General features: G+C 46.8%; 1 protein-coding gene across 1 annotated transcript in view; it reads left to right on the forward strand.

Annotated features, from left to right (window-relative positions):
• LOC144721302 (uncharacterized) overlaps positions 1 to 23,830 on the forward strand; it is a 41,763-nt gene extending 17,933 nt beyond the window's left edge. The window contains exons 2-7 of the mRNA XM_078598815.1: positions 805 to 1,619; positions 10,456 to 10,593; positions 12,802 to 12,944; positions 13,584 to 13,745; positions 14,530 to 14,638; positions 15,620 to 23,830. Coding sequence (XP_078454941.1) covers positions 805 to 1,619; positions 10,456 to 10,593; positions 12,802 to 12,944; positions 13,584 to 13,745; positions 14,530 to 14,638; positions 15,620 to 16,390 — 2,138 coding nt within the window. The 3' untranslated portion in view covers positions 16,391 to 23,830. The remainder of the gene's footprint in view (positions 1 to 804; positions 1,620 to 10,455; positions 10,594 to 12,801; positions 12,945 to 13,583; positions 13,746 to 14,529; positions 14,639 to 15,619) is intronic.
• Positions 23,831 to 23,934: the final 104 nt, after the last annotated feature.

The raw sequence follows: 23,934 nt of genomic DNA on the forward strand, positions 1-23,934 counted from the left end.
CTGGGAAGACCGTTCTTGTATGGAAATTGAGGGATTTGAAAGGTAAGATCAGAATCGGGAGGTCATAATTTGTAGAATCTTTACGCACCGTTTTTATTCGTAACTGGTCACTGTTTTATTAAGACATGGGATAGATAGTACTTTTATTATACACACCGACTGAATTGTAATCGACTGCCGTTTTATCCTCGATTACTCTGGCCCCTCTAAAATGGCCGCTGCCTCCACATCCTGCATCCTGAAGGCAGGAAACCCCCGTACAATCTACAACTAGCGTGTAATGGTGCTGACGACGTCCCTAGACCCTGCCCATCACCTTCTGTCTCACCGTTCACGTGGGCACAGAGGTGAGACTGGTTTCCGATTGTTTTTTGATATCCAACTGAGTCTTTGAACCGAGAACCTGTAGAGTAATGGATGACTTAATTCGATAACCCAGCCTGTGTTGTTATTTGAATGCTGAAGTTGTATATTTCGCATCATTATTTGTCTGCGCTGTATGAAATGTTGGAATTTATTGGGATATATATTCCATTGGAACCTCCTTTGCCAGTAGCAAAATATGATAATTGATTTTTTTTACCCTTTTATCTGGCAACAAAACTGACACCTTTTTTTTTACAAGGAGTCAACTCTGATAATGTATGCACTGTCCTTGAAATTGATTGGTCCACACCCGAGACAGCTTTTCTTAGAGCTGAGTCTCACCATGGTGTTGGACCAGATGACGCCAATTATCGGGACATATATTGTTTTTGCCATTGATTGCACAAATACCTGAGCGGTGTACGCTTTTTGTTGCAGGAGAATTGAGGGGAGAGAAGAAGCCCAGCCCCATGCTGGAGGAGCATCACCACCACCACCATAAGAAGGCCAAGAAAAAAAAGAAAAAGAAGCACCGTGATGGTCAAGAAGATGAGGAGGAGCGTCGCAAACACAAGCGGCCCAAGCGCTACCACCGCGGCGTGCAGACCATGTGCTCGGGCCTAGAGTTCCGGGAAGCGCTGATCAACAACAACAACAACAACAGCAGCAGCAGCAGCATTGTTCCCCAGATCCCAGAAGCCGATGTGCGCACGCTTCCGGATCGGCAAGGACCCCAACCCACGGTGCCCGTAAAAGAGGAGCCAAAGGGCGTGCCTGGCCAATGCTCGACGCCGGTGAAGAAAGAGAACTGTCCCAACGAGGGCAAGCCGGCCCGAGCGGGCGAGCTCCTCAACAGCTTCCCACCGTTCTGCACCAACAGGGATCAGCTGATCCGCAAGCAGCAGCAGCAGCAGCACCGTGTGCCGGACACGTCGCCCGAGTTTGCGCGCTTCGTGTACAGCGAGGCACAGCCCAATGGTGGCGCGAGCGTGCTGCACGCGTACTGGCACGAGCTGGAGCGGCTGTCGCCAGCGGCGCTGGAGAGGTTTGCGCGCGAGTTCACCTCGTTGGCGTTCAAGGAGGAGAAGCAGGGCTGCGCACGCTACGCCATCGCCATCGTGCACGGCGCCGCGGCGTACCTGCCCGACTTCCTCGACTACTTTGCCTTCAGCTTCCCGGGCACTTCCGTCAAGGTGGAGGTGCTAGGCAAGAAGGACATTGAGACGACCACCATGGAGAGTTTCAGCACGCAGGTGGGTGTGTGGGACGTTTTATATTTGTTGTTATTAAAGCTCTCCCCAGTTGTAACGCCGTGGCTTACACCGTGCATTCAGATGTACCGCAGTTCTTCCTCGCCCTACATTTTACATTGGATGTGCCCAGCGAGGGACCTTCCCCCTCCCACTGTAGTCTGCTTTGTCTTTCTCGACACTTTAGTGGCATCTTAGTGTTATGATTAATAGCGAAAGTTAAAAAAAGTGAAGTTTCGTACTGTGAAGGAAAAGCTAATAATTATTGAAAGAGTAAAAAGTGGGGTTTCAAAAGCCCAAGTTAAAAGGGAGTTTAGTATCTTTGAGGGTACGATATGCAGAAGGACGGCTACGTTCGTTCTTTGACAAGTTGGATGAAACTCGAGGACTCGACAAGAAGACAACCTAGGCTCTGCAGGAACGAGACAGTGGATGACACTACGCACATGGTTCGTTCAGATGCGTTCTGTACATACTTTATTTGGTAATATGACCTTGTCCTCGGCTATACTGTGGGGGAGGTCTTTAACGCGAGTCTCCACCCCCCCCCCCCCGAAACCCACGTAACCGGGGAACCACTGTACGAGGAACGAGCTTGGCGCTGTGTCGTGTACGCCTGTGGTCTGGCACTTTGGACGGTGAAGGTTTGCGGGTATCTCCTAGTGAAAAGCTCCCATGGCTGCTGGGCTGTATATTTTTTTAATGAAATTGGTGGCGAAAATATGAAAGTTTTTTTTTTATGTTGGCCAATGATTGCTACGAGTGGATGATAATCCTCCAGCATGACGATGACTATGGCTTGTCACCGAAGAGTTAAGCGTGACCGACTGATGAGATAAAATGAAATGGTATGAATTAAGACCAGACTAAGATAATTTAGGGAGCATTATTAGAGACTGTAGTGCACTGCGGAAGATAAAAAATGGTAATTGGATATATATGCTATTAAAATAGTTTGTGCCTCGAGTTTTCTGGCTGGCTGCTAGCTGGGCTCTTATCCACCCCAACAATAACTCTATTGTGAGTGGCTGTGGGCTGTTGCCACCAAAACTAGCTGGGTAACAGACTAGAAACGGGGTTTTCTGAATAACAAACATTGAATTGAATTGGAACGGCTGAAGAAGTTCAAAAGGCCTGATAGATAACAATATCGAAGAAGCTGAAGTAACGAATACAGACGCCTGATTTGGTTAATTTAAAAGTGCTTGAACTTTTTAATTTGTGCTCCTATTAATGTCATTCTTTTGCCAGAATATTCTTTATATCCTAGAGAATATAAATCACCTCCAATATACGTGTATCTTGGCATTTTATTCTATTAATAGCATGTTACGTTGAGTGCTCCGAGTATAATAGGATTGTGAGAAGAGTGTGAAAAAGACAGCTGTCTCTTGTTTTCCATTGTAGAGCAAAGGTTCTCTACTGGTCTATATAAATAAATAATGCCGCTGAATAATAGCCACATTTATTCATCCGACGGCCACTGCTCCACTCAAATTATTTCCCTTTGAGCCTATTCTCACAACAGCACCTCCCAAATCTAAAAATATTTCTCTGTTTTTCAATTTCTGGGCTTGTGTCCAGAGCTCCGTTTGGCTCCTGCACTTTAGTGTAAATTAGCGGTGTTGGTGTTTGGAGGTTTTAGCTTGTGGCGAGGGTTGGCTCTTCCCAAGATGGTTGTGGATTTCTCTGCAGTACACAGGCCAAACTGGAAATGGGCAGGGTGAGCTTGTGGTATACGCTCATCGATTCAGGTATGGCCTCGACATGTAGTTCTTTGCAACAAAGTTTGGGGTCGAGCTCAAGATGACTGACTCGCACTCGTCGTGCTTTTTCTGTTTTAGCCACACCAGTACTTTCACGGTGACTTGGAGTTCTTCCTCGGGTATAGCATTGCTGTTGTCAAACAAGTGACCCCAAATCTTGATGTGTTGGTGGAGGCTATTGTCGAGAAAATGGATACGGCCAAGAAGCCTTCCCCTTTCAAAAGTTTCAAGCCTTCGGCGTTGGCAGAATTACCCCACGACCAGTCAATACCACGAGTGGGCCAAGCCAGTTAAAGGCTTCCGGGTGGCCAAAACGTTGGATTGCCGTTGCTTGGTCCCAGAGGATCAGCGGGAAAAGCTCCGATTGCCACTTGTGGACTTGCCTAAGGCTTGGCGTATTATCCCTCGCCAATGGACCGCAGCTGACGATCCGTCACTGGTCTTGCCTTATCCCTTCGACAGGACTGCTAATCGGGAGGCGAGAAAGACCTTTGCGGCATTGCCTCTGCCCTTGCAGACCAGTGCCTGCGTGGACGATGTGGCAAAGCTGGGTCACAATGCTCTGGGTAAATTCGATTACAAGGCACATGACCGCACAGCTCTGCAGACAGCTTATGAATATTTATGCTTTTTGGTGGCCTTTGTCACAGACACGGGCCTCGACTTCTTCGTGGCTAGGAGGGCCCTTTTTGACAGCAAAAGCCTTGCACTGCGGAAACAATAACGTCATTAACCCAGTTTGCCTTTTGAGGTGCGTTTTGAAGTTTTTGAGCAGGAGCAGAAGGATGAGAGAGATTTTTCTCAACGGCCCTTTTTGGTCTCGTCGTAAGTGCCAGGGTTATCTCCCAAACAGCTTTCTCTTCTCGGTAATGTAGACCGACTTCCCTCAGGGGAGTGGAGGTTTTTCTTTTTAGGTATCAATACAAGGGATGAGGAACGTCTACGAGAGGAGGTGAAGGGCACCCACCCATTCCTCCACCTGCAAAGCAGTGCGAGGAGGTTGGGCACCGGGGTCACAGCGGTTCCCGTGCCAGCCCGGTTGGCGAGTTGATTGCCCCACTTCATCGGGTGTTTGTTTGGAGGCTAATGAGCCAGAATCATTGGGCCTCATACAGAGTGGCACACGTATATGTGCCAGAATTTGTGGGCCAGGACCCCGACGGTTTGTGGGTAGACTCTCCAGCTACTCAAGATCTTTTAGCGGTGCAATGGCAAGACCAGCAGATATAAATGCTATTCTGCGAGTTCCCTGGAATGAAAGGCACTCGGGTTTCTACGCCATTTCTTTACGGTCACCAAGGATGCGGTGACCATAATTAGCACCTCCGATTAGCACGGTTGCCTACGCGTGGTGTGAAAGAAATTAAATGTATTTATTTGTACGTATCGAGGCTTTACCAGACCATGTTTGATCTGCAGCGGCTGAAGAAGCACATTTGCTCCCGCGAATAAAAAATGGAGTCACTGGCATCCATGGCCAAGGTATTGCATTTGGGTCACCTGCATCGGCCTCAAGGACACATTCTTGCACGTCCCAATTGTGATGTGGCAGCTTTGCTGTCTGCTGCTTTGCATGATTGGCTAGCACTGAAAATTTACTCTTCCTTTTGGCCTCCCTTATCTCCTTGCGTCTTTTTCAAGTGCTCGCGGTGTGATCATGTCCCCTGGGTGGTCCGTGCAACATCTGAGCAATATTTGGAAGTCATTTTGATACAGGCAGACACAAGAGGAGCATTGTATCGGTTGGTGGGGATCCTGGTGGACGTGCGTCTCTACGCCGGTTTGTACTCGCCCCTGTTCGACGTCTTAACACATTTGGGGCAGTGCTCAACACAGTTGTGGTTTGGACCTCCACGACTAGAGATACAATCGTCCACATGCATTTCGAGGCTACCAAGCTGGCTGGCTGACTGGCAGCAGCAGGTTAGCAAAGGATTTTCTCGTTGCCCTCGGCCACTTGGCTTCTGTAGAAGTTGCGGTGGCCCTTCGGTGGTATCTCTTAGGCAGTATAATCCAGTTCCAGTCGGTGGCCGCATGGGTTGGTTCGTGATTCTTTTGTCCCAACGCTTCAAGGGACCCCCGTTGGTGGACCCAGGCAGCCAATTTGTCAGTGGGGAAACTTGGGGTTCTTCAAGGAGGACCTGATAGTCATGGTCGATGCCAGTCTGCCCGGCTGGGGGGCAATGTTCTGGCAGGGTAGCAGTTCAGGGTTTGCCGGTTTCCAAAGAATTGCAGCTCCAGCATCAACGCGATGGAATTGCGGCTCGAGACGTTTGGCTCTGGCTCAGTTGGTGGATGTCGTCGCGGGCAAAGACGTGGCCCTTTGTTGTGACCAACACCACCTCTAATAGTGATGGTGAACACGCTTTGTCTAAACATGCCTAGATGATGGGAACGCCCTCTACGCAGGGCTACCACTTGGATTGGTGCAGAGGTTCCAGAACGCAGCTGCCCGGATGATCCGGGGGATTATCCGTTTTAAACACATTACGCCTTCTCACCACAGCTTGTACCGGTTCGCGTTCGCATCCAATTCAAGGTTTCTCTTCTAACCTACAAAGCCGCATCTCTCTCCAATCCTCGGGCACATCCACACTCCGTTCCACTGGAATGGCAAGACTTGCCCAGCTCAGGATTGTTCACCTGGCACCGGGGGGACGGATCCTTCTCGAGTGCAGTCCAAAAAACCTGGAACACCGCGCTGCCTGCCAGTGGACATACGAAATGCGCTGAGTGCCTCTCAATTCCGTGGTCTGTACAAGACGCACCTAACTCAGACTTGCTTTCCCACAAAATCGAAAATGTTACATCAAAGCTGTCTCTTTACTTTTCAATTATTTTATTTACGAATTACCTTTTCTTATGTTGTTCATTGCGCACTGTTGCGCTTTATTTTGCGTGCGGTTGCAATTTATATCATGGGACCTTTTTTTGCCAGTATCAATGTATGAAAAAGAAGAATAGGTTGCAATTTACTTCGCTCAGTTGGTGCCAGCCGCTGAGGGCTTGGCGAATTTCTTTTCTCATTCCAGTTTTTTTGTAAGCCCCCTGTAACCGTTCCATTGTAACTTGCAGCGATGCCTACTTTGAGGGCGATGTATGGTACATAAGATAAAGATTGATTGATTGGTGGCTTGGTTTATGGCTGGCAATGCACTGTAATCAACGAGGAGGTCTGGCCGATTTGAGGTTTGCATAAAATTTTGGTCAAGTCCTTGCCAGGGTTCATCGAACTATCAAAAGACTGCTTCACACCACCAGGAAATGCCAAGGTGCCCCGCTTTGTCCCCGTTTTGGCAAGCCGGTGCACCGACAGCAACAAACGTGGACATGCTGCAAGTTGGGCTATGTGTTCTGCCCCCCCCCACCACCACCTTTTTTTCCATTATTCCGAAGGATCTTGAGAACGTGGTCAGGGAGAATGCCTTGGGTTATCTTGATTGCCTCCCAACTGGTTGTCTGATGTCCTGACCCTGGCCAGCACCTACCTGTGACTGCTGTCATTGCAGCCTAACCTGTTGTTCCCAGCGGGGTATCTGGTGCCAAGGCATCCAGACACTCGGGCGCAATGTGCATTGCTGTTGAGCGGTGGTAGTTAAGCAACTTAGGTTTTTGATATCGTGGTCCAAGATTTACTTATGAAGTCTTGCCGGACCTCCGTCTGGCTGTTTTATCACTCCGGGTGGCATTTTGGTTATTGGTGTGCTGGCTTTTGCTAGTTTTCTTGTGAACAATTAAGTTTGTGGTCAGGTTGCGACCCAAAACATTAACGGCTGTTATAGATACATACCTTGCTACCTTGGTATTGGCCCATCATTTACAACCAGCGCAGCATGTCCACCTCATGATTCTTGTTGCCAGTTAACTTGTTGCGCTTCAGGAGGCTGAGATGTGGCAGATGTGAGAGCTTTATTTAAAGAGAACGTAGACTATCACAGCCGGGCACTGCATCGTAGCACCGTTAGGGGTAATGCTGAATTGACTTACTGGAACATATTGGTGTTGATTGTAACTCGAAAGGCTGTTTTCTCATTCATGAAGATAAACTTGTGTTGGACAGCCCTGGATACACAGCTTAAATATTTCTGTATCCATATACAGCCCTTTTGTCAATCCACTGCTGGATGAAGGCCTTCCCGTGCCGTGCGGGTTTAAGTTATTTTGTTTTCATGCTTCACGCCGCTGCAGGATTGTGAAGTAGAACCGTAGCGTATCGAAGTATATAGCAGAGTACGGCAGTGGACTTTGGCACACGACCTTCTGCTGCTTAATAGAGCGTGCCACGAACCCTATGGCAACCTGTCTGTGCATGGTGGTCACCCATCCCAGGCACTGTGCAGGCTCCTGTCGTGCACTTGGCTGTTGAGATCCATCTTTAAAAAACACTTGCTCAGTCTACAGTATTTCAGCACTCGTGTTGTCTATTGGAGCAGAGCATTTACAGCAGACATTTTGAAAAAACATTGAAAGTAAAATGCTTGGTGCAACTGCCCGCAATTGTTCCGAACGATTGCGCAGCGTGCGGATCCACGTGGGTGCCGCCGCACACCTGCCTTGCCATTCCCCCGTGGAATTGCGTAATGCCATGCATGTCGCCGAAACTGGCGTAGTTTGTCATTGTATAATAGTCTTCCTGTAATTTTATTATGTTTTAATTAACTACCTTCATTCACCACGTGCCCAGATGTACATAAACTAGCAACCGTTAAGCACGCACCACATCAGCTGTGTGTGTGCGCATTCATTGGTAATAATGTGGCAGTGTGGCAAAACAAACCCATTAGGTCACTGTAACAGGCGTACATTTGTTTCTTCATGCTCTGCACGCCAAAACTGCATTCAGAAGGCAACCTTTTTATGGCCATCGTTGAGGATGCATGGAGTCTGCAGACTTTGACCGTGGCTTCTGTTCTGCGCTACTTTTTTTCCAGCCATTTTCACAGACCTTGTGCAAATGTGCGTTTTGGCGAAAGCGACAGATGCCCGATCGTAGGCCACGCGTAATAATGCTTTCCAGTTTTTCTCTGACGTTCAAAAGGCCAGTGAACAAATGCAGCAACACCCGCTTTTTAAAGAGCTTTCCTTGCAAGGCGACCGTGTTTCCCGTGACGACCGCTGATTTTGCAAACAGAACGGTTTTTCTCAATTGTGTCAAGCCGTGTAGAAGGCGAACCCATGCTAATGAGGGCCACTTGATGCGTGAATGGCTGTAGGTTTATCCTGTACGACCCAATTATCTGCGTGCTCGTTTAGAGGTGAAGCGTGGCAACTATACGCGAGCACTCTCCTGGGCTCCAGTAAAACCACCTTGTGTAATTTCCCTTTTGGTCTTTGAGCAATGTGTGCTACAAACACAAATCGGTGTTGTCAAAACAAACGCATTACCTAACTTTGAGCAGTAACACCTTTCTAGGGAGCATTGTGTGTTTATTTTCTACTAATAAAATAAATGGCTATCGCTTTGGGTGCACGGAATGGGCCTGTAATTGGCGAATCCTTTGCACAGTCATAACTCTTTTTGGTTAGGCGTCTCCGGCTAACCTGCCTAATAACAATGTGGGATTTAACATCCTTGACCACTGTCCGTCGGGTGAAGAGGTTAAGGGCGTCTTGGCTCGGCGCCTTGAGCGCCGGCTGCTCCTCCACTAAGTCTGGCTGTGACGCGCTAATCCTGGCGACTGTATGTGGCGTGCAGCATGCTGAGCAGCCAGCCTACAGGCACCTGCTGTTTACCGCACACCAACCAGGGCCGCCCCTTGCCATTTCGTGCGAAGCGGCTCATTTACTTTGCATGGCCACCCATAAGCCGTGCGGAGGGGGCGGGGGTGGTCTTTGTCTCCCAATGTTGAATTATTAAATGTTACGTGAAGGCCTATCCGCACAGAAACAGTGGGCAGCCTGTGTCCTTGTAGTGGCATTTACATGTTGGTATGCATTTGAGCAAGGGCACTTTCATCTTTAACAGATATTGCAGCAGCTGTCTTGTCCTCTGATCAGCTGTAACTTTGAAGGAATGCATAATGCGATTGCGATACATTTTTGGTAAAATCGTACAATGTTAGGGGATGTATCGGCAATGATTGTTGAACGAAATGTTGCGATTTGAATGAAGGGCTCGTAAATTGTCACCTGACTTTCCAGAAGGCATTGATTTTAGTTTGGCTGCCAAGAACTGCTGCTAAGTGCCAAAATAGAAAGCAAGCATGCAATTTACTAGGTCATTCGCATATGACCCACATTTATACTTGGAATAGTTTCTTAGATGAAACCGATGTCATTGTTGTTATAATTAGACTTTGAATTGAGCCAGAAATAATGAGTTAATTAACTGCGCAAGAGAACACTGGTCAGATAGTCAATAGTTCACCTGCATGGCGTTACGTTAGCAGGGAGGAAGTGGCGGTTAACACACGGGAGATTAACACACGTGTGCATTGCAATGCCGGCATGCTTTGATGAGATAGGCAGGTCGGAGTGATGCAGACGGTAGGTCGGCCAGGTGTTTAAGGGGCAACAACGACCAGGGCATCTGTGGTCAGCTATTGGCATCGTACTGAAAGCCCCATCCAAGCCAAGCGGTGACGATTCCCAAATTAGTTCGAGATAGAATTTGCTTTGCGGCATATGCGCTGTGATTGTTTTATTTAGCTCCGTCGTGTTTTCTCGTGCGTGAAGTATCGAGCACTTATTCATTTCTATTTGTTTTCATTCACGGGGGGTAAAAAAAACATGTCTCCGCAGTGGCAATTTTGTGGAAGGGGAATTTTTTTTTAGTAATTCTCCGCGCCAAGCACTTGAGGCACCTGCTTCACTCCCCTTAAGCCCCCACCGCTGCCCTCCACTCACTTCACCATCCGGTGACTTCCGCCCCCACGGCTTTAACTCCTGGTTGTGGCGCGGAAACTTGCGTGGGCCGCGCATTTCCATACTGTCGTGTGTGCGCGTGTGTGTGTGTGTGTGTGCGTGTGTGTGCGCGCGTGTGTGTGTGTGTGTGCGCGTGTGCGCGCGTGTGTGTGTGTGTGTGCGCGCGTGTGTGTGTGTGCGCGCGTGTGTGTGTGTGTGCGCGTGTGCAGGTGCAGCGGACGTACTGCAACGGCACGTACCGTGCCGGCGCCATGAGGCAGATCAGCCTGGTGGGCGTGGTGGACGAGGAGGTGGGCGACTACTTCCCCGAGTTTCTCGACATGCTGGAGGAGTCGCCCTTCCTCAAGGTGACTGAAGGGCTGAAGTCCGTAGTGCTGAACAGGACCCTCGTGTTTGCCATTGCTTTTGCAAGGGGGGGTGGGGGTGTGTCTTCAAAATTGTGCGAGTCGCTACTCTGCGTGCGTAGATCTAAAATGAAACCGTTTTTTTCATGACACGTGCTTCAATATCTTGCGTGTGAATCTTGTGTGAGGATTAATTATTTACAGTTTATGCAAAGTTTATCCTAATTGTGTCGTAATTTTACTTAGGATTTTGGCATAACCTAATACCGTACAAAATAAGATGAAAATATGATTTAAAAAATCCAGGGTGCTGTAAAAATGATGAGAGAACATTTCTTGAATCGAATTGCGACCCCAATTCATGATCGTTCGTCAAAACACGGAAATGAGGAGTGTGGGGTGGGGTCATTACATGTCTACTTACAACGGAGCTATCTAGCTTGGTGTCTGTCTATAGGTCTAACTTTGAAGGAAGAATACAATAACTGTGGTTCTGCTCTTTACGAACTTAAAAACCTTTACAGCACCACCTCTCCCACCTAAATCCACTTAATATTTTGACCATGCTGGCACCTGCCATTTATGCATTCATCGATTCAGTCATTCTCCGTCAGTTCTGTTCATTACATTTGGCGAAAGGGCACAGGTGCCACCCGGAATTTAAATATCCATTTTGTTGTGGCAGGAGTGTAATACAGCATGCCAATTCTGTTGGGCGATGCAGTGCAGTCACGGTGTGTTGAATTAAAATGATTTGATGGTAAAAATGTAAGGTTTATTTTCGAAAAGGTAGCATTGTTATTGCTATTATTATGTTTGACGGCTTGGCCTTTTCGTGACATGTTGGTTCGGATAAGCACTGCGAAATGCTAAGTTTGTACACATTGCCTGTTTAGGTTCAGGCTTTTTGCGTGGAGAAGGATGCCGACCTGATTCAGCTCTGTTTGTCGTTGCATCTCTTGAGTGTTTTTCGAACAACACAGCAGAGAGAAATGTATCTATAAGAGAACAACATTGCTTTCAACACTAATATTTCATGGTTTTGTACGTTTTCTTCGTGGATGAGAGGGGCGGGGGCGTTATTTGGCCATACTTTACCATCCTGGTCAGTGCAGGTTGAGTAGAGTGTGGAGCGTAGTACACAGTACAGCAATTGATGTTGCTGCTCTGTTATTTGGTGCACACCAGTCCCGCAGAGTGCTCTCACAACCTCTTATGCATGTTACTTGCCCATCCAAAGAAGTGTCCAGACTCAAACTTGCTTCGTAGCTTTCGAGATCTGATGACAGATTTGGTCATAACACAGTGGGTTTTGAACAGGCTGTTTTTACGTCTGTATTAGTTGCCCGCAGAGGTATAGATAATCCAGACGGGTTACAAGCATCTTCCTGCAGTGGTAGCCGCTGTCTGCACAGAAGAGATGTTCAAAAGATACACAATTTATAGACGTCGTATTGACTGGTGAAAAGTAAGTGGGCTTGGGAAGGACTCGACACGAGATTTAATTGTGACCGAACACGCCCAAGAGAATACCTTCCGCCCTTACGGGAGTGTGTGCGAGGTGAGATGACACCGGCTCTTGTACAGGTGCTAAATGGTTAAATTCATGGCAAGACTAAGAGAAGGTTTGGTATAGTGTTCATCCAGCAGCGGATAGGTCATGGTCGATAATGATCCCGAGAGGGCATTGAATTCTGTGTAATGTCACATTCCAACCAGCAATGATACTCATTTTGAATATAGGCCCAGTACCTAATTGTCGATTACATAGTGTTTATAATTATAAGTAAAGTTCAATTTAGTCTACATATTACAAATATGTACATGGACTCAGAAAATCACGAATCTACATTATCCTGCTGATGTACACTCATTTAATGTTAATGTAATGCTTGGCATCTCTTGGCATGCAACTAGATTTTCCGTAGCTTCGCTCTTTTACGAGTGGTGCGAGTGCATTTTAACTCCTGGGGAGTGCTTACTTAGTGGTTTCTGCACTGCGCTACGATTCTAACAACCTGGGTTCAATTTTTTATCGTGCATGCTAGTGGCAGTGGCAATGGGTATCCCAACCTTAACTGGAGCTTGCCCTGCCCCCGCGCCCTCTTCGTGTGTCGTGACGGCTTGCATATGTGCTCCCCACAACCGCTTGTTTGTTTTTCGAAAAGGGGCTAAACGGGAGATATCCGTATTTGTCCCTATCTTCCACAGCTGACTCTGCCATGGGGCAGCATTTCGAGCCTGCGGTTGGAGTCTCGCATGGAGAGCGATGACGGCCCCATCCTCTGGGTGCGGCCGGGCGAGCAGATGATACCTACGGCCGACATGCCCAAGTCGCCCTGCAAGAAGCGTCGGTGAGTGTCGTCTCCTCGGCACATCCTAGCCAGCCTTTGCACTCTCCATGTGCCTTGCACACTCTTTCGTATGTACCCCCGCACGCACTTATCCTGGCACGAAAACTTCAAAATATCTGTAACTTTCTCCACATTCAGGCGTCCGTTACGTCACATGTGTTTTATGCATGACGCACAAGGACATTTTGTCAATCCACTGCTTAATGAGGGCCTTCCCATGCAGTGTGGCTTGTGGGTGGTTATTTTACCGAACCACGCCGTGCAGTTTGGTGAAAGTGCGGAGCGGTGAAGTGCATTTTTATACTTTGCTCCTGCTGTGCACAATGTAGCTCCTTCATTCTCATCACAACTATGTGTGCGAAAGTGGTCACCCATTCAAGCAGTGTTCAGGCCCAGCCTTGCTTGGTGTCCAAGATCTGACGAACTTGAGCACATACTGAGACATTTGGCCAAAGGACCATTACGTCACACCTTGGCATCGTAGTTACACCCCTATTACATTTAATACCGCTGTCTCTTACAAGCTGCTGTAACGACCTCTTGTCTGTTGCGCTCGTTAAAGCCCCGCGTGTCACTCCACCGGTCGTTTCACCACGTGGCTCTGTGTGCGTACGTGTGTTTCGGTACCCCCCACTGCAGGAGCGAGGTGAAGAACCTGCACTACCTTCCGCGCCTGTCGGAGCCGCGCGAGGTCCTCTTCGAGGACCGGACGCGCGCGCACGCCGACCACATTGGCCAGGGCTTTGACCGGCAGACAACGGCGGCTGTGGGTGTGCTCAAGGCCGTGCGATTCGGAGAAAGGTGCTTTAAGCAGGCTCCTCGCAGCACCCCTAGTGTATCAGTCGTTCAGTTTTCGTGAAGAATGTGCGTGTGCCTTGTTTTGTTATGGGGAGCGGTAGTGTAACGGTTGGCAAACTGCGCTACAAACTCGACGACCCGAGTTGAATTCCCGCTCGCGGCCAACACCAGTGACGATTATCTGAACCGGTCCTGGAACTCCCCTAGATCGACTCGGCCTCAAATGAGTACCTGGTGCGGTGTGTAAACAATGCCACTAGGGAGACGAAGGCTGCCAGGCATGGTGCTGGCCACCCACCCCCTCGCGTGCCGTGCTGGCCTTCATAGGTGCTCGCTAACAGCATTTGCTCCTACAGTCTGTTAATGCAAGCAGGTTCTTGCATTTGTAATACATGCAATTAATTGCGAGTGTAAGAATGAATTATACGCTGTATTGTGGATTTTATGGAAATATATATTTAGGCTAATGGAAAGAATAAGACCACAAATACAACAAATCTTACAAAACAAGACGATACACAGTACAAAGTAAATGTGCAGTGCAGACAAGTTGGACGTTACAAAGACAGTATAGATATGACGGTATGAGATGAACAGACATTGAACACAACACAGTACATACAACCAAATGGTTCTTGAATAAAATCGTGACCCCAGAATTGTGACGGTTCATCGCCTCTCAAAAGGGTTAAATGTTGTATGCCTACTGTTCTGTCATTTCTCTGCCCGGGGTATCCTTGACTCTGCCCTCTCTCACCCGCGTGCTTTTTGCCGCGTGTCTGCGCAGGGACGACGAGGCACGCGTCACCAAGGACGTGGTGGCATTCCACGCGGGTGACTTTGTGGAGGTGGTGCAGAGGCTGCAGCTTGACCTGCACGAGCCGCCCATGTCACAGGTACAATCAATCCCCACCCCCTCTCCAACGTGGCCAAGCCACTGAAGCTAGGGAAACGCGGAGGTGAGGGTGACGCACACCTCTGGTCTTCGCGCTTTGCCGGCAGGGGTTTGTAAAATCACTATTGAGTGCTAAGCGTATCATTCCTGTGGCTGCATTGACATCGTGTTCAACATCGCTATAATGAACCTAGTCAAAAGATGAAATATACAGCACAAAATGTAAGCCCCGTTCGCCATAGCCACTGTCGCCCTTGTGCACCAGTGTTCAGTGTAAATGTGCACCCCGTATCGATACAGCTGGATGAAGGCCTCCCCACGCCGTGTCGCTCATGGGGGTTGTTTGACCGTACTGCATTCACCACGCTGGTGAGTGTGTGTTGGAGGAGAGGATGTGAGGGGAGGGAGCTGGGGACCCGTTCAGATATCACTCATCACTGATGTTAGCTGTGGCTGGATCAGATTCATAGTGCAGTGGACTAACCAATGCACCACCACGCCACCCCACGAAATGAATATACCTTAACACCCATTTCGGACAACCTGGGACATAGCCAAGAACACATTCCTGCGGAGGGAGCTGGTAGGAACGTTGGGTTGCTCGGTCAATGGCCAGGGTCAACGGTGGCGTGGTGTATTCCGCAAATATGCCGGCGTGAGTAGGTTAAACGTTGAGTTTTATAAGGGCACCACAGGGTGACCAGCCCCTTCCCACCCAGCCCCACCCCTCACCCCTCCCACCTCCCACCCAGCCCCTCCCCACCCTCCTCACCCTCCCCTCTCCACCCAGCCCCACCCCTCCCATTTTTGGATGGACGACGGACGGACGGGCACAATAATCCCCTGTGGGCTGGTGTAACCAGGTGTGTCCTACCAGTATAAGAGCTTTTTGTTTCTTACAGTGCAGTTTCCTTGTAGGATATCTGCAATGGGTCATGGGACGTGATGTCGCCACCCCCCCCTTCCCCCCCAAAACCTGCAGTGCGTACAGTGGGTGGACGACGCCAAGCTGAACCTGATGCGACGCGACGGCATCCGCTATGCGCGCGTCCAGCTCTGCCACAACGACATCTACTTCATCCCTCGCAACGTGGTGCACCAGTTCCGTACCGTGTCGGCCGTGTGCAGCCTGGCGTGGCACGTGCGCCTGCGGCAGTACCACCCCGAGAGCGAGCACGCCAATGTCGGCGAATCGGCCAGCGCCGCCGCTGCCGCCGCCACGACCAACAGTAACAGCGCGGAGGTCGCCAACTCGAAGGAGGTGAAGACGGAGAGCGCGGGGGAAGCGGCGGAGCCCTCGGAAAAACGCAGGCCCGGCAGCGCCGAGGGTCCGCCCCCCGAGAGCGGCCGCAAGGGGAAGGCGTCGGAGAAGACGCAGCAGCACTCCTCCTCGGGCAACACGCTGCCGGGGAATTTTGCGCCGGTGCGGAGCTGCGAATCTGGCTCCAATGGCTTCAGGCCGGACCCGACGAGCGAGCGCAAGGCGAGTGGCGAGAGGATGGAAGTGACTTCCGAGGCCGCCGCTTTGGCCACGACGAGTAAGGGTGCCAAGGGGGGGGGAGGGTCGACGGGAGGCCCGTCGGGTGGCGGCGGCGGCATCGGTGTTGCGTCGCGCCCCCCCGTCGAAGAACCGTCGGTGAACGTGGGCGTGAGCGTCCCCGAGATGGGCGCGGCCCTCGGCTCGCACGCCGTGCGGGAAACTCTAGCAGAGCAGCAGCCTCAGCCTTCCGTCCTGGCTGCCTGCGACGCTTGAACCCCCACCCCCACCTCGCTCAGCCGTCGGTGCCCGACCGCTACAATCATCACTTTATTTCCTTCTACAGTTTTGTGCACTTGGCGCTGCTGCTTGTGCAAGGTCTCCTGAAGGCCATAATTGGTTCCACCACACCTTTTGGTGAGCCAGCAGGGCTGCCTGCTTTTCGCAGTAATTTGTACATCAAAGCCTTCCACCACGTCCTTTTTACACGCTTAATTTTCCAAAGTACGCCCCTCCGCTGTCCTTTGTGCTGGCCACCGTCTCGTACGAAGGCATATTATGCCCTGTTAAGACACCCGTTTTTGATGCGAGACTTAATTTGAACAACAACAAAAAAACGTCTCGTGTCTGGGCGTGCATGCAAATCTTTTGCAGGTTCCCCCGGGATAGTAAAATGACTTGTTTGTTTTTCTTTTCTCCATTTAACAAAAAAATATTCAATTTGAACAAAAAATTCAAGGGAAATGTAACCGTTAAGGGGAAGAGCCAGCTTGCACCACTGTCCAGTGTAATTGAACCACGTCAGCCTCCACACAAGCATCTTCTTCTACCCTGCAATCGTCCTGGGTAATAATGCAACTGTTCTTTCCCTCCTCCGTTTACATACAGCTCACTTTCCCTCCGTTGTTGTAATAATAGTACAAATCATATCTGATTTCAGTGTGCAGGTGGACGGGCGAGAGGTGGCATACCATCCTCTTTGTAATATCCCTGTATATGTGGAATGGAGTGCTGAAGGGGGTTTTTGGAGCAAAATTGCCCTGCTTGTGTCCACTGTATTTATAAGTATTCTTTTGAAAAGCAGTAGGCTAGTCCTTAATATTTGATGTATCTTCTGCTTTTTTCAAGTGTATACAAAATGAGGGCATTTTAATAATCCTGTTCATCAGAAGATAAAAAGGAAATTGTAAATGGTAATTCAACACTTCATATCTGTACGTTAACTTAAGTTCCTTGGTTTGTCTTAATTTTTATTCCCACTATTAATACCGCAAGACTTTTAACAGACCTGCTTGCTGTAGTGTTTTATTTTTGGTTCTTTTTTTGTATTTAATATTTACTATAATGTTAAATTTAATGCTTTTATTAGTATTGCTTCTGCGTCAGTGCTTGCAAAAAAAGACGTGTGTTGCACATGAGTGGAATGACCGCACACTTAAACATTCGTGTGAGATTTTGTTGACTAAGCAGAGCCTGTTTTATTAAAGATTTTATTCACAGTCAATTTTTACTTTCATTTCAAATCCACTGGTGCAAGACAGTTGAAATTTACAAGCAGTCTTGTTTTGTAGCATAGAGGATATCCGTAAACACTATGAACTTATAAATACAGTACCAGATTATTCAGTACTTCTGTGTTTTTTATTAGCCACAAGTAGAGTGACATCTTAAGGAAAGTCATAGGCCTTTTATTACTGTATTTTTTTTACTTTGAACATATTAACAGATTATTTTTAAAAAAATATTATTTAACAGCTTTGAACGATTCAGTATGTACCAATGCCTAACCTATCTGTAATGTTGGCGACAATGGTAAGAAACCAAAATCATTACTTCTGTAAGGTATTCCACCAGAATTTATCGGGAAAACTGTAGAGTAATACGTGTTTTATAATTAAAGAAAAAGCGGAAAAAAAGCCTTTAACCAAAATGTTTTCATTATTTGCTTCAATGGTAGAATGGCTTGTGTTAAACATTTTAAGTCCATATTTAGTCTACTAGCCTCTTCCCATTCAAACCAGCGTCTAGTGCTTTCACTTCCAAACTTTCATGCGCTACGCTTTATAAAGCGTTTAAGACTTTGCTGAGTTGATCTAGGCGGAGAGTGCATGTAGCGGTCTGTCGGCTCAGGCCGTTGTGCATGTAAATATTTAGTGCACAGTGGCCCAGCCTGTTTTAATTGAAGGATAAAAGGAGAATATTGCCTGGCTTACACCACGAAGCTTTGACTTCCCGGCAGCGCGTGCTATCACCGAAGGAAAGAGGCTAATGTAGCTAAAAAAATATGCCTTTTATCACTCGAACCAGCACTCTCAGATTTTGTTTAACATTCTTATAATTTGTATAGGAATTACTCCAGTTTGGGGTGGAGAAAAACTAAAACACCCACAACAAAAATCATCTGGGGAAAAAAAAAACCCGGAAGCTGGGGGAGAGGTAGAGGCATTTGTAATTGGAGTGTTTGGAAAAACAGCAACGTTGATGGGTGACAGGAACGCACGGCATTCTGGGAACATGCCCCCCCCCCCCCTCCAGAGATCTGGGAGTGCTGCTCACTTCTGATTTTTACCGTCTTCCATTTTTGTGTATTATTCAATCCAGAGTGCTTCTTGTTTTGCAGCGCACATTGAAGTTCTTTGCGTAAAGCTGAAGAAAGAGTGAACTTAGAATACATTTTATAGGTTTGTGATTGGTCATCAAACAGCTGAAAATACTGTACTGAATTCACTTGCGGGTTGTGAATGCTCATAGCTATAGTGTGATACCGCGTGGCATGTAATGTACTATAACAGATTTTTAGCCTCAAATCAACTTTGCGGATTTTTTTTGACCATGTACAAACCAGATTGACAGATTAAATTACAAGTCACTTTAACTGTTGCTACAATGCTGGTATTTTTCTTGTCTGCTTAACGTGAGTTCTTTAATGTTTAGCCTTTCCGTTTTCAGTTGCTTATTTTCATTATTTTATTCAGTCATAATTAGCTCTTTTAAAAAAACGAATTCGGTCCAATCTGTCCAAATGATTGGCTAGTGTGAGCTACGTAACATTATTCTTTGACTTGCCAGGTTTGCTTTTATTTGGCAAGTGTAGCAGCTGCAGAATCTGGGGTAAATGTTGGGCTAGTTCTAATTAATAGTCTGGTCTGTCAGTTTGCAGTCATGAAACTTCCCCAAGCCAGTGTTCTTTCCAAATTTGTTAATATCACATCCAAATTTGACATGCCGACATGTTTGGAGTCTGCAAGAATCCTACTTAAACTAATGGTAACTTTCAAGTACCTAAAAGGGTCTTGGCAGATAATACATCAAGTAATTTTGCAACTTTGCCGTTGAACATGGGAACAGTCTTCATTATCTCAATGTATTATAATATTTTTTTTATGTTTTTTAAGTACGTCCAAAAATTGAATGTTTCCTTGGTCCAATAATTTTTGGCTCAAACCACGGACGAGAATGTTTGCCTTCATGAAGTGGCCTATCGACATTACTTGTGGGGAGGGCTCTGTAAGAATGTAGAGCGGTAGAAAAAAAACGTGTGGCTTCCACATCCGCTCGCCTGTTTCATATTAACGCAGTGGACTTCATCAATGAGTAATGTGTGTGGCGGTCGTGCCCCGATGGAACCCCAACCGTTAGCGGGACACCAACATTACCGGTACCCTGGTGAGACGTGTCGCTCAACGATATGCGGTCAATGCAGCAACATGGACAGCAGCTTCCCAGGGAATCCCGCGGTGTGTCGCAACCTCGTGAAGCCTTCCATTCTCCCCGCCAGTTTGTGGCAGTGGTCTCCAAAGCAGAACAAAGCTTCATCGTTGGGACTTAAGCATTGGCTCAAACTTTCGACTTCGGGAACTGATCTGCTGATGCTGAATTGTGCCACCTAGCCATGCGTATAATCTTGAGTTTGGGGCTGCGTTTTCCTCCAACATTTGCTTGTGAAAATGTTACCCATTAACCTATATGCCGGATAGCAATACTGTTATTTTCTTTTCTCATTGCACACGCTAAATGCTGTTTGGTTCTCATTTTAAATGGGTCGTAGTTAAAAATGAAGAGCCAGTTTAATATGTTGCGATTGTTTTGTATGAAACCAAATCAAGCAAACAAGGGGGGAAAAGTGCTCTGCAGTGTTTCAAGACGCGTTGATTGTTACTTTTATGAGAAGGCACTAATCACTGAAAGCTTCGTTAGGGACAAAGAATGGTTGCACGTTCGTTTTTACTCCATAGCGTGTAACGGAGCAGGGTAATTTTGTCGAGAAAAGGCGACGCTGCGACCAATATTCCACGAGTAATTTCCGAGGAAATAATAAATTATTGTGGTGTCTTCCATTAGAACGTTTTAGAACCTTGAAATTACCTTTTTAAAGTATAAGGTTAGTGCATAAGATTAATTGTCACGGGAAAAGTATTGGTGAGAGAAAGCATTAATCTTGTTTGCTAACGCTCCAATTTAAGTGCAGAAATACATTTGTGCATTTTTACATGGTAGCCGTATGTGGATGCGTTTTATATCATTTATGCTAATGTAAGTCGACTTATGCCCAAATTTCATAGAATTGTTGGCTACATATCCATTACTTTGTGACTTATTTTGGCCCAAAAACTGGAATATATTTAAATCCCAATCCTTAAAAATCAGTGTCACACATTCTGGTGTTGTGAAGAAAAATGCACCTTTGGCGGCTTTCAGTTTTGGTGCACATGGCAGGACCTTGCAACGCCCACGGTGGACTCTTTAATTGGTCTGAGCAGATACCACGGCGGATTTCGGAGTGACGGTAACTTCTGGGTCAGCCCATGACTCAAGGTCATTTAGATGGTCGGACGAATTCGAAGGTAACACTGGACAGCAAACCTGACCGTTATTAAGGTCAGGATACCCCACTGTGAAGAAGAAAACATGTTAAAATAAATGTTGACAACCTCCAATTGCTTTTATGCCCTTGTCAGAGGAATCCCTAAGCAAGAACAGCTGGCGGACTTTAATTAAGACGCCGTGTTGGTTTCGGTAAAACTGAGCTATAATGAGCCATTCGCAGCCATAAAGCATGCATGTTCATTATTTAATTTCATAAATTGCTGCAAAACCAAGGACGGTTAAGGTTGGAGGAGATGCTGACGCACATTTCAACTGGCTTTGGTCATTGAAAGGCTTCTGCATGTTCTCTGATGGCAAACGGATGTGGGTGTGGTACTTTAATGTTCCAGAAGCTATATATAGCAGTGTCGGCTTTTCTACATTGGGCCCATTCCATGTGTTGCTTTGAGACCAAAGGATGTTAGTTGGGTAGTCACGAGTATAACTGTTTAGCATAGTGCCTTGTTGCTCAGCTGTGTCCTGATCGCGAGGGTTGAGTGATCTTTGACACAGAACATGAGGAATGGCTGGGGTGGCTGCTGTTTGAAAAAAAAAGCTTCATGGTATTCATACAGGGTAGCTCATTGGAGCTCAAATTTGACTTTTTAACGATATGCCGAACAATAGATGTATAAAATAACATGTGGCCACGAGTCTTTTGTTGTAGAGCAGTTGAGTTAATTGCGCCGTGTGCATTCTGTTTAGATGGTGGATTTCGTTTTAATTTCATTTTAAGATTTAACACCAAAGTGGACTGCAGACCGTCACCCCAGCCTTCATGCAGTGAACTCCCCGGTCTCATGTAATGCCATTTAGACTTTAAGGCCCGAATGTGTACTTTTGAAGTTATCCAAATGAACAGTTTCGTGTGCACTCCACAGGGAGAAGCGTGCACGTTTCAAAGGTGGCACAGGCATATATTTCATCCACAACCAGTGGGAATCGGTTTAAGTGGTAAGCAACAGCACACTTTTGTAGCAGTATACCGATCGAGAGTGTAAACTAAAGAATGCAACTACAGTGGTGTGTTACACGACGTTTGGCCCAATCTTTTCAAATGGTATTCGCACTCGCTTGTGATTGGCCCGACAGACTTGCTGGCTGTTTTCCCAGAATCTTAGTCACTCCCGTCTCTACAATATCACTTTTTTTTCTCAATTTTAAATTGGTGCATTGGCTTCTCATATCTTCAAGTCTCCTGGGATATTTAGCTGTGAGGGGTCCGACTTGTGCGGAGGTCGCCCATACTTTCGGGTGCCGCTCTGACCATGATAAATACACGTGTTGCTGAAGTTGACATTGTTGAGTGGAGGGCAAAATGATTGATTAGTCGAAGAACTCTTTGCCAAGTGGATTGAAAGCCCCCAGTTTTCATTCTTATTTGATGTGGTTCCCTGCCCTCCCCCCCCTTGTTCTAAAACTTCATTTGGAAGCGTTTGTTTTAACACAAAAGTCCAATAATCGGCACTTGTAAATTTTTACCGGCTTAAAAATGAATTTTTTAATGTGTAGAATTTTTTTGCATTTGTTTTTATAATGCAAACCATATTTTCCATGGGCAAACCACCAAGGTTTCGATTGCCAAGTGTAACGAGTATTCTTCCCATTTATTTAAAGTCAAACTTGTATCGATTTGTTTTTGGACAGCTGTTTGTACACCTGCAGTGCTGTGAACACACAAGTCTGATACAACGGCCAACCCCATTTGTACATAGTGCAGCCAACCTCAGTAAAATCTCGTTAATGATTTTTTATCAATACTATTGATTATAAACTGCATATTTATTGGGGATTTTCACAATCTCATAAAATAAGGTTGGCAGCTGTATATTTATACAAAACTGTTTACAGCATATAAGCCGTATATGAATATATTAAAAAAGTGCATGAATTCAGTTTGTAAACCTATGAAGATAATTATGAAGGGCAGGTTTCTTGTGATAAAAATGGATCTGGGGCTTAATGTATTTAAGTGCATGCTCTGTGTTTCCTAAAGGAATATTAGATCTTGTTACCTTAGGCTTTTAGAAATGTGGCAATTTTATTGAATGTCGGTGCAGCTGTTGTGAATTATCGGATTACAACGTTGTACACTCACGATACAAACTTTAACATGAGTCTGTGAATGGATGTAACTTTTTTAAAGTTATACTTAGACAATTCAACAAAATAGTGTGTCTTTTGCTAATTGCTGCCATCTGTTTCATCCGCTTCTGCAAAACCCAATGCCACATTTTAAGCTTCGATGTACAAAGCCTTTTCAATGAAATGTAAAAAAATTTACCGTGTTTTTTTTTTAAAGTTCTTTTTACATTTGTTTTTTTGGTAACAGCTGAGCTTTTGTAGTCCACTAGAATATCCTAGCGTTAGTATTACGGTGCGTAAACGTGGGAATTTTCAGGGCTAGTTCGAGGGTAAGCAGGACTCGCGCGTGCGCAAAACGGTCTTTGCGTGTAAATTTGCAGTCTTTCCTCCCCGCCCCCCCTCTTGCTTTTCAGTTTTATTGCACCGACCTCGGGCACGCCAACAATGTTGCGCGCGATCGACTAATTGAGTGGCACTTGGCCTCCCCCTCCAATCGCCGGTCTCGGAGGTTAACGTTTTTAAAACACCCGTTTTGTGTGCTGATGTAGCCCCCTAGTGGGGTGGGGGGAGTCCCCCCACTTGGGGGCGAGTAGTTATCGAGTCACATTAGCTTCATTTGCTCTGCAGCTGGCTTTGTAGGCAGACCAGCCCCATCAGTGACTCATGTCTCATTCAATCTACAGCTCCACTTTGGTTTCCCCTTTGTATTGTCTTAAGTTTTTGTATCAATCTATTTTGCATAAATAAATCTTAGTTTCAAATGTACACCTGGAATTGCGTTGTATTTAAGCGCTATGAACGGCCGTTAGTTTTGCGTTATTTGAAGTCGCTGTTGAACAACACTTAGCTCTTTCTTTTGCATGTTAGTG

This window comes from Lampetra planeri, chromosome 11 (assembly GCF_965212315.1).
Source record: "Lampetra planeri chromosome 11, kcLamPlan1.2.h2, whole genome shotgun sequence".
NCBI classification, from domain to species: Eukaryota; Metazoa; Chordata; class Hyperoartia; order Petromyzontiformes; family Petromyzontidae; genus Lampetra; species Lampetra planeri.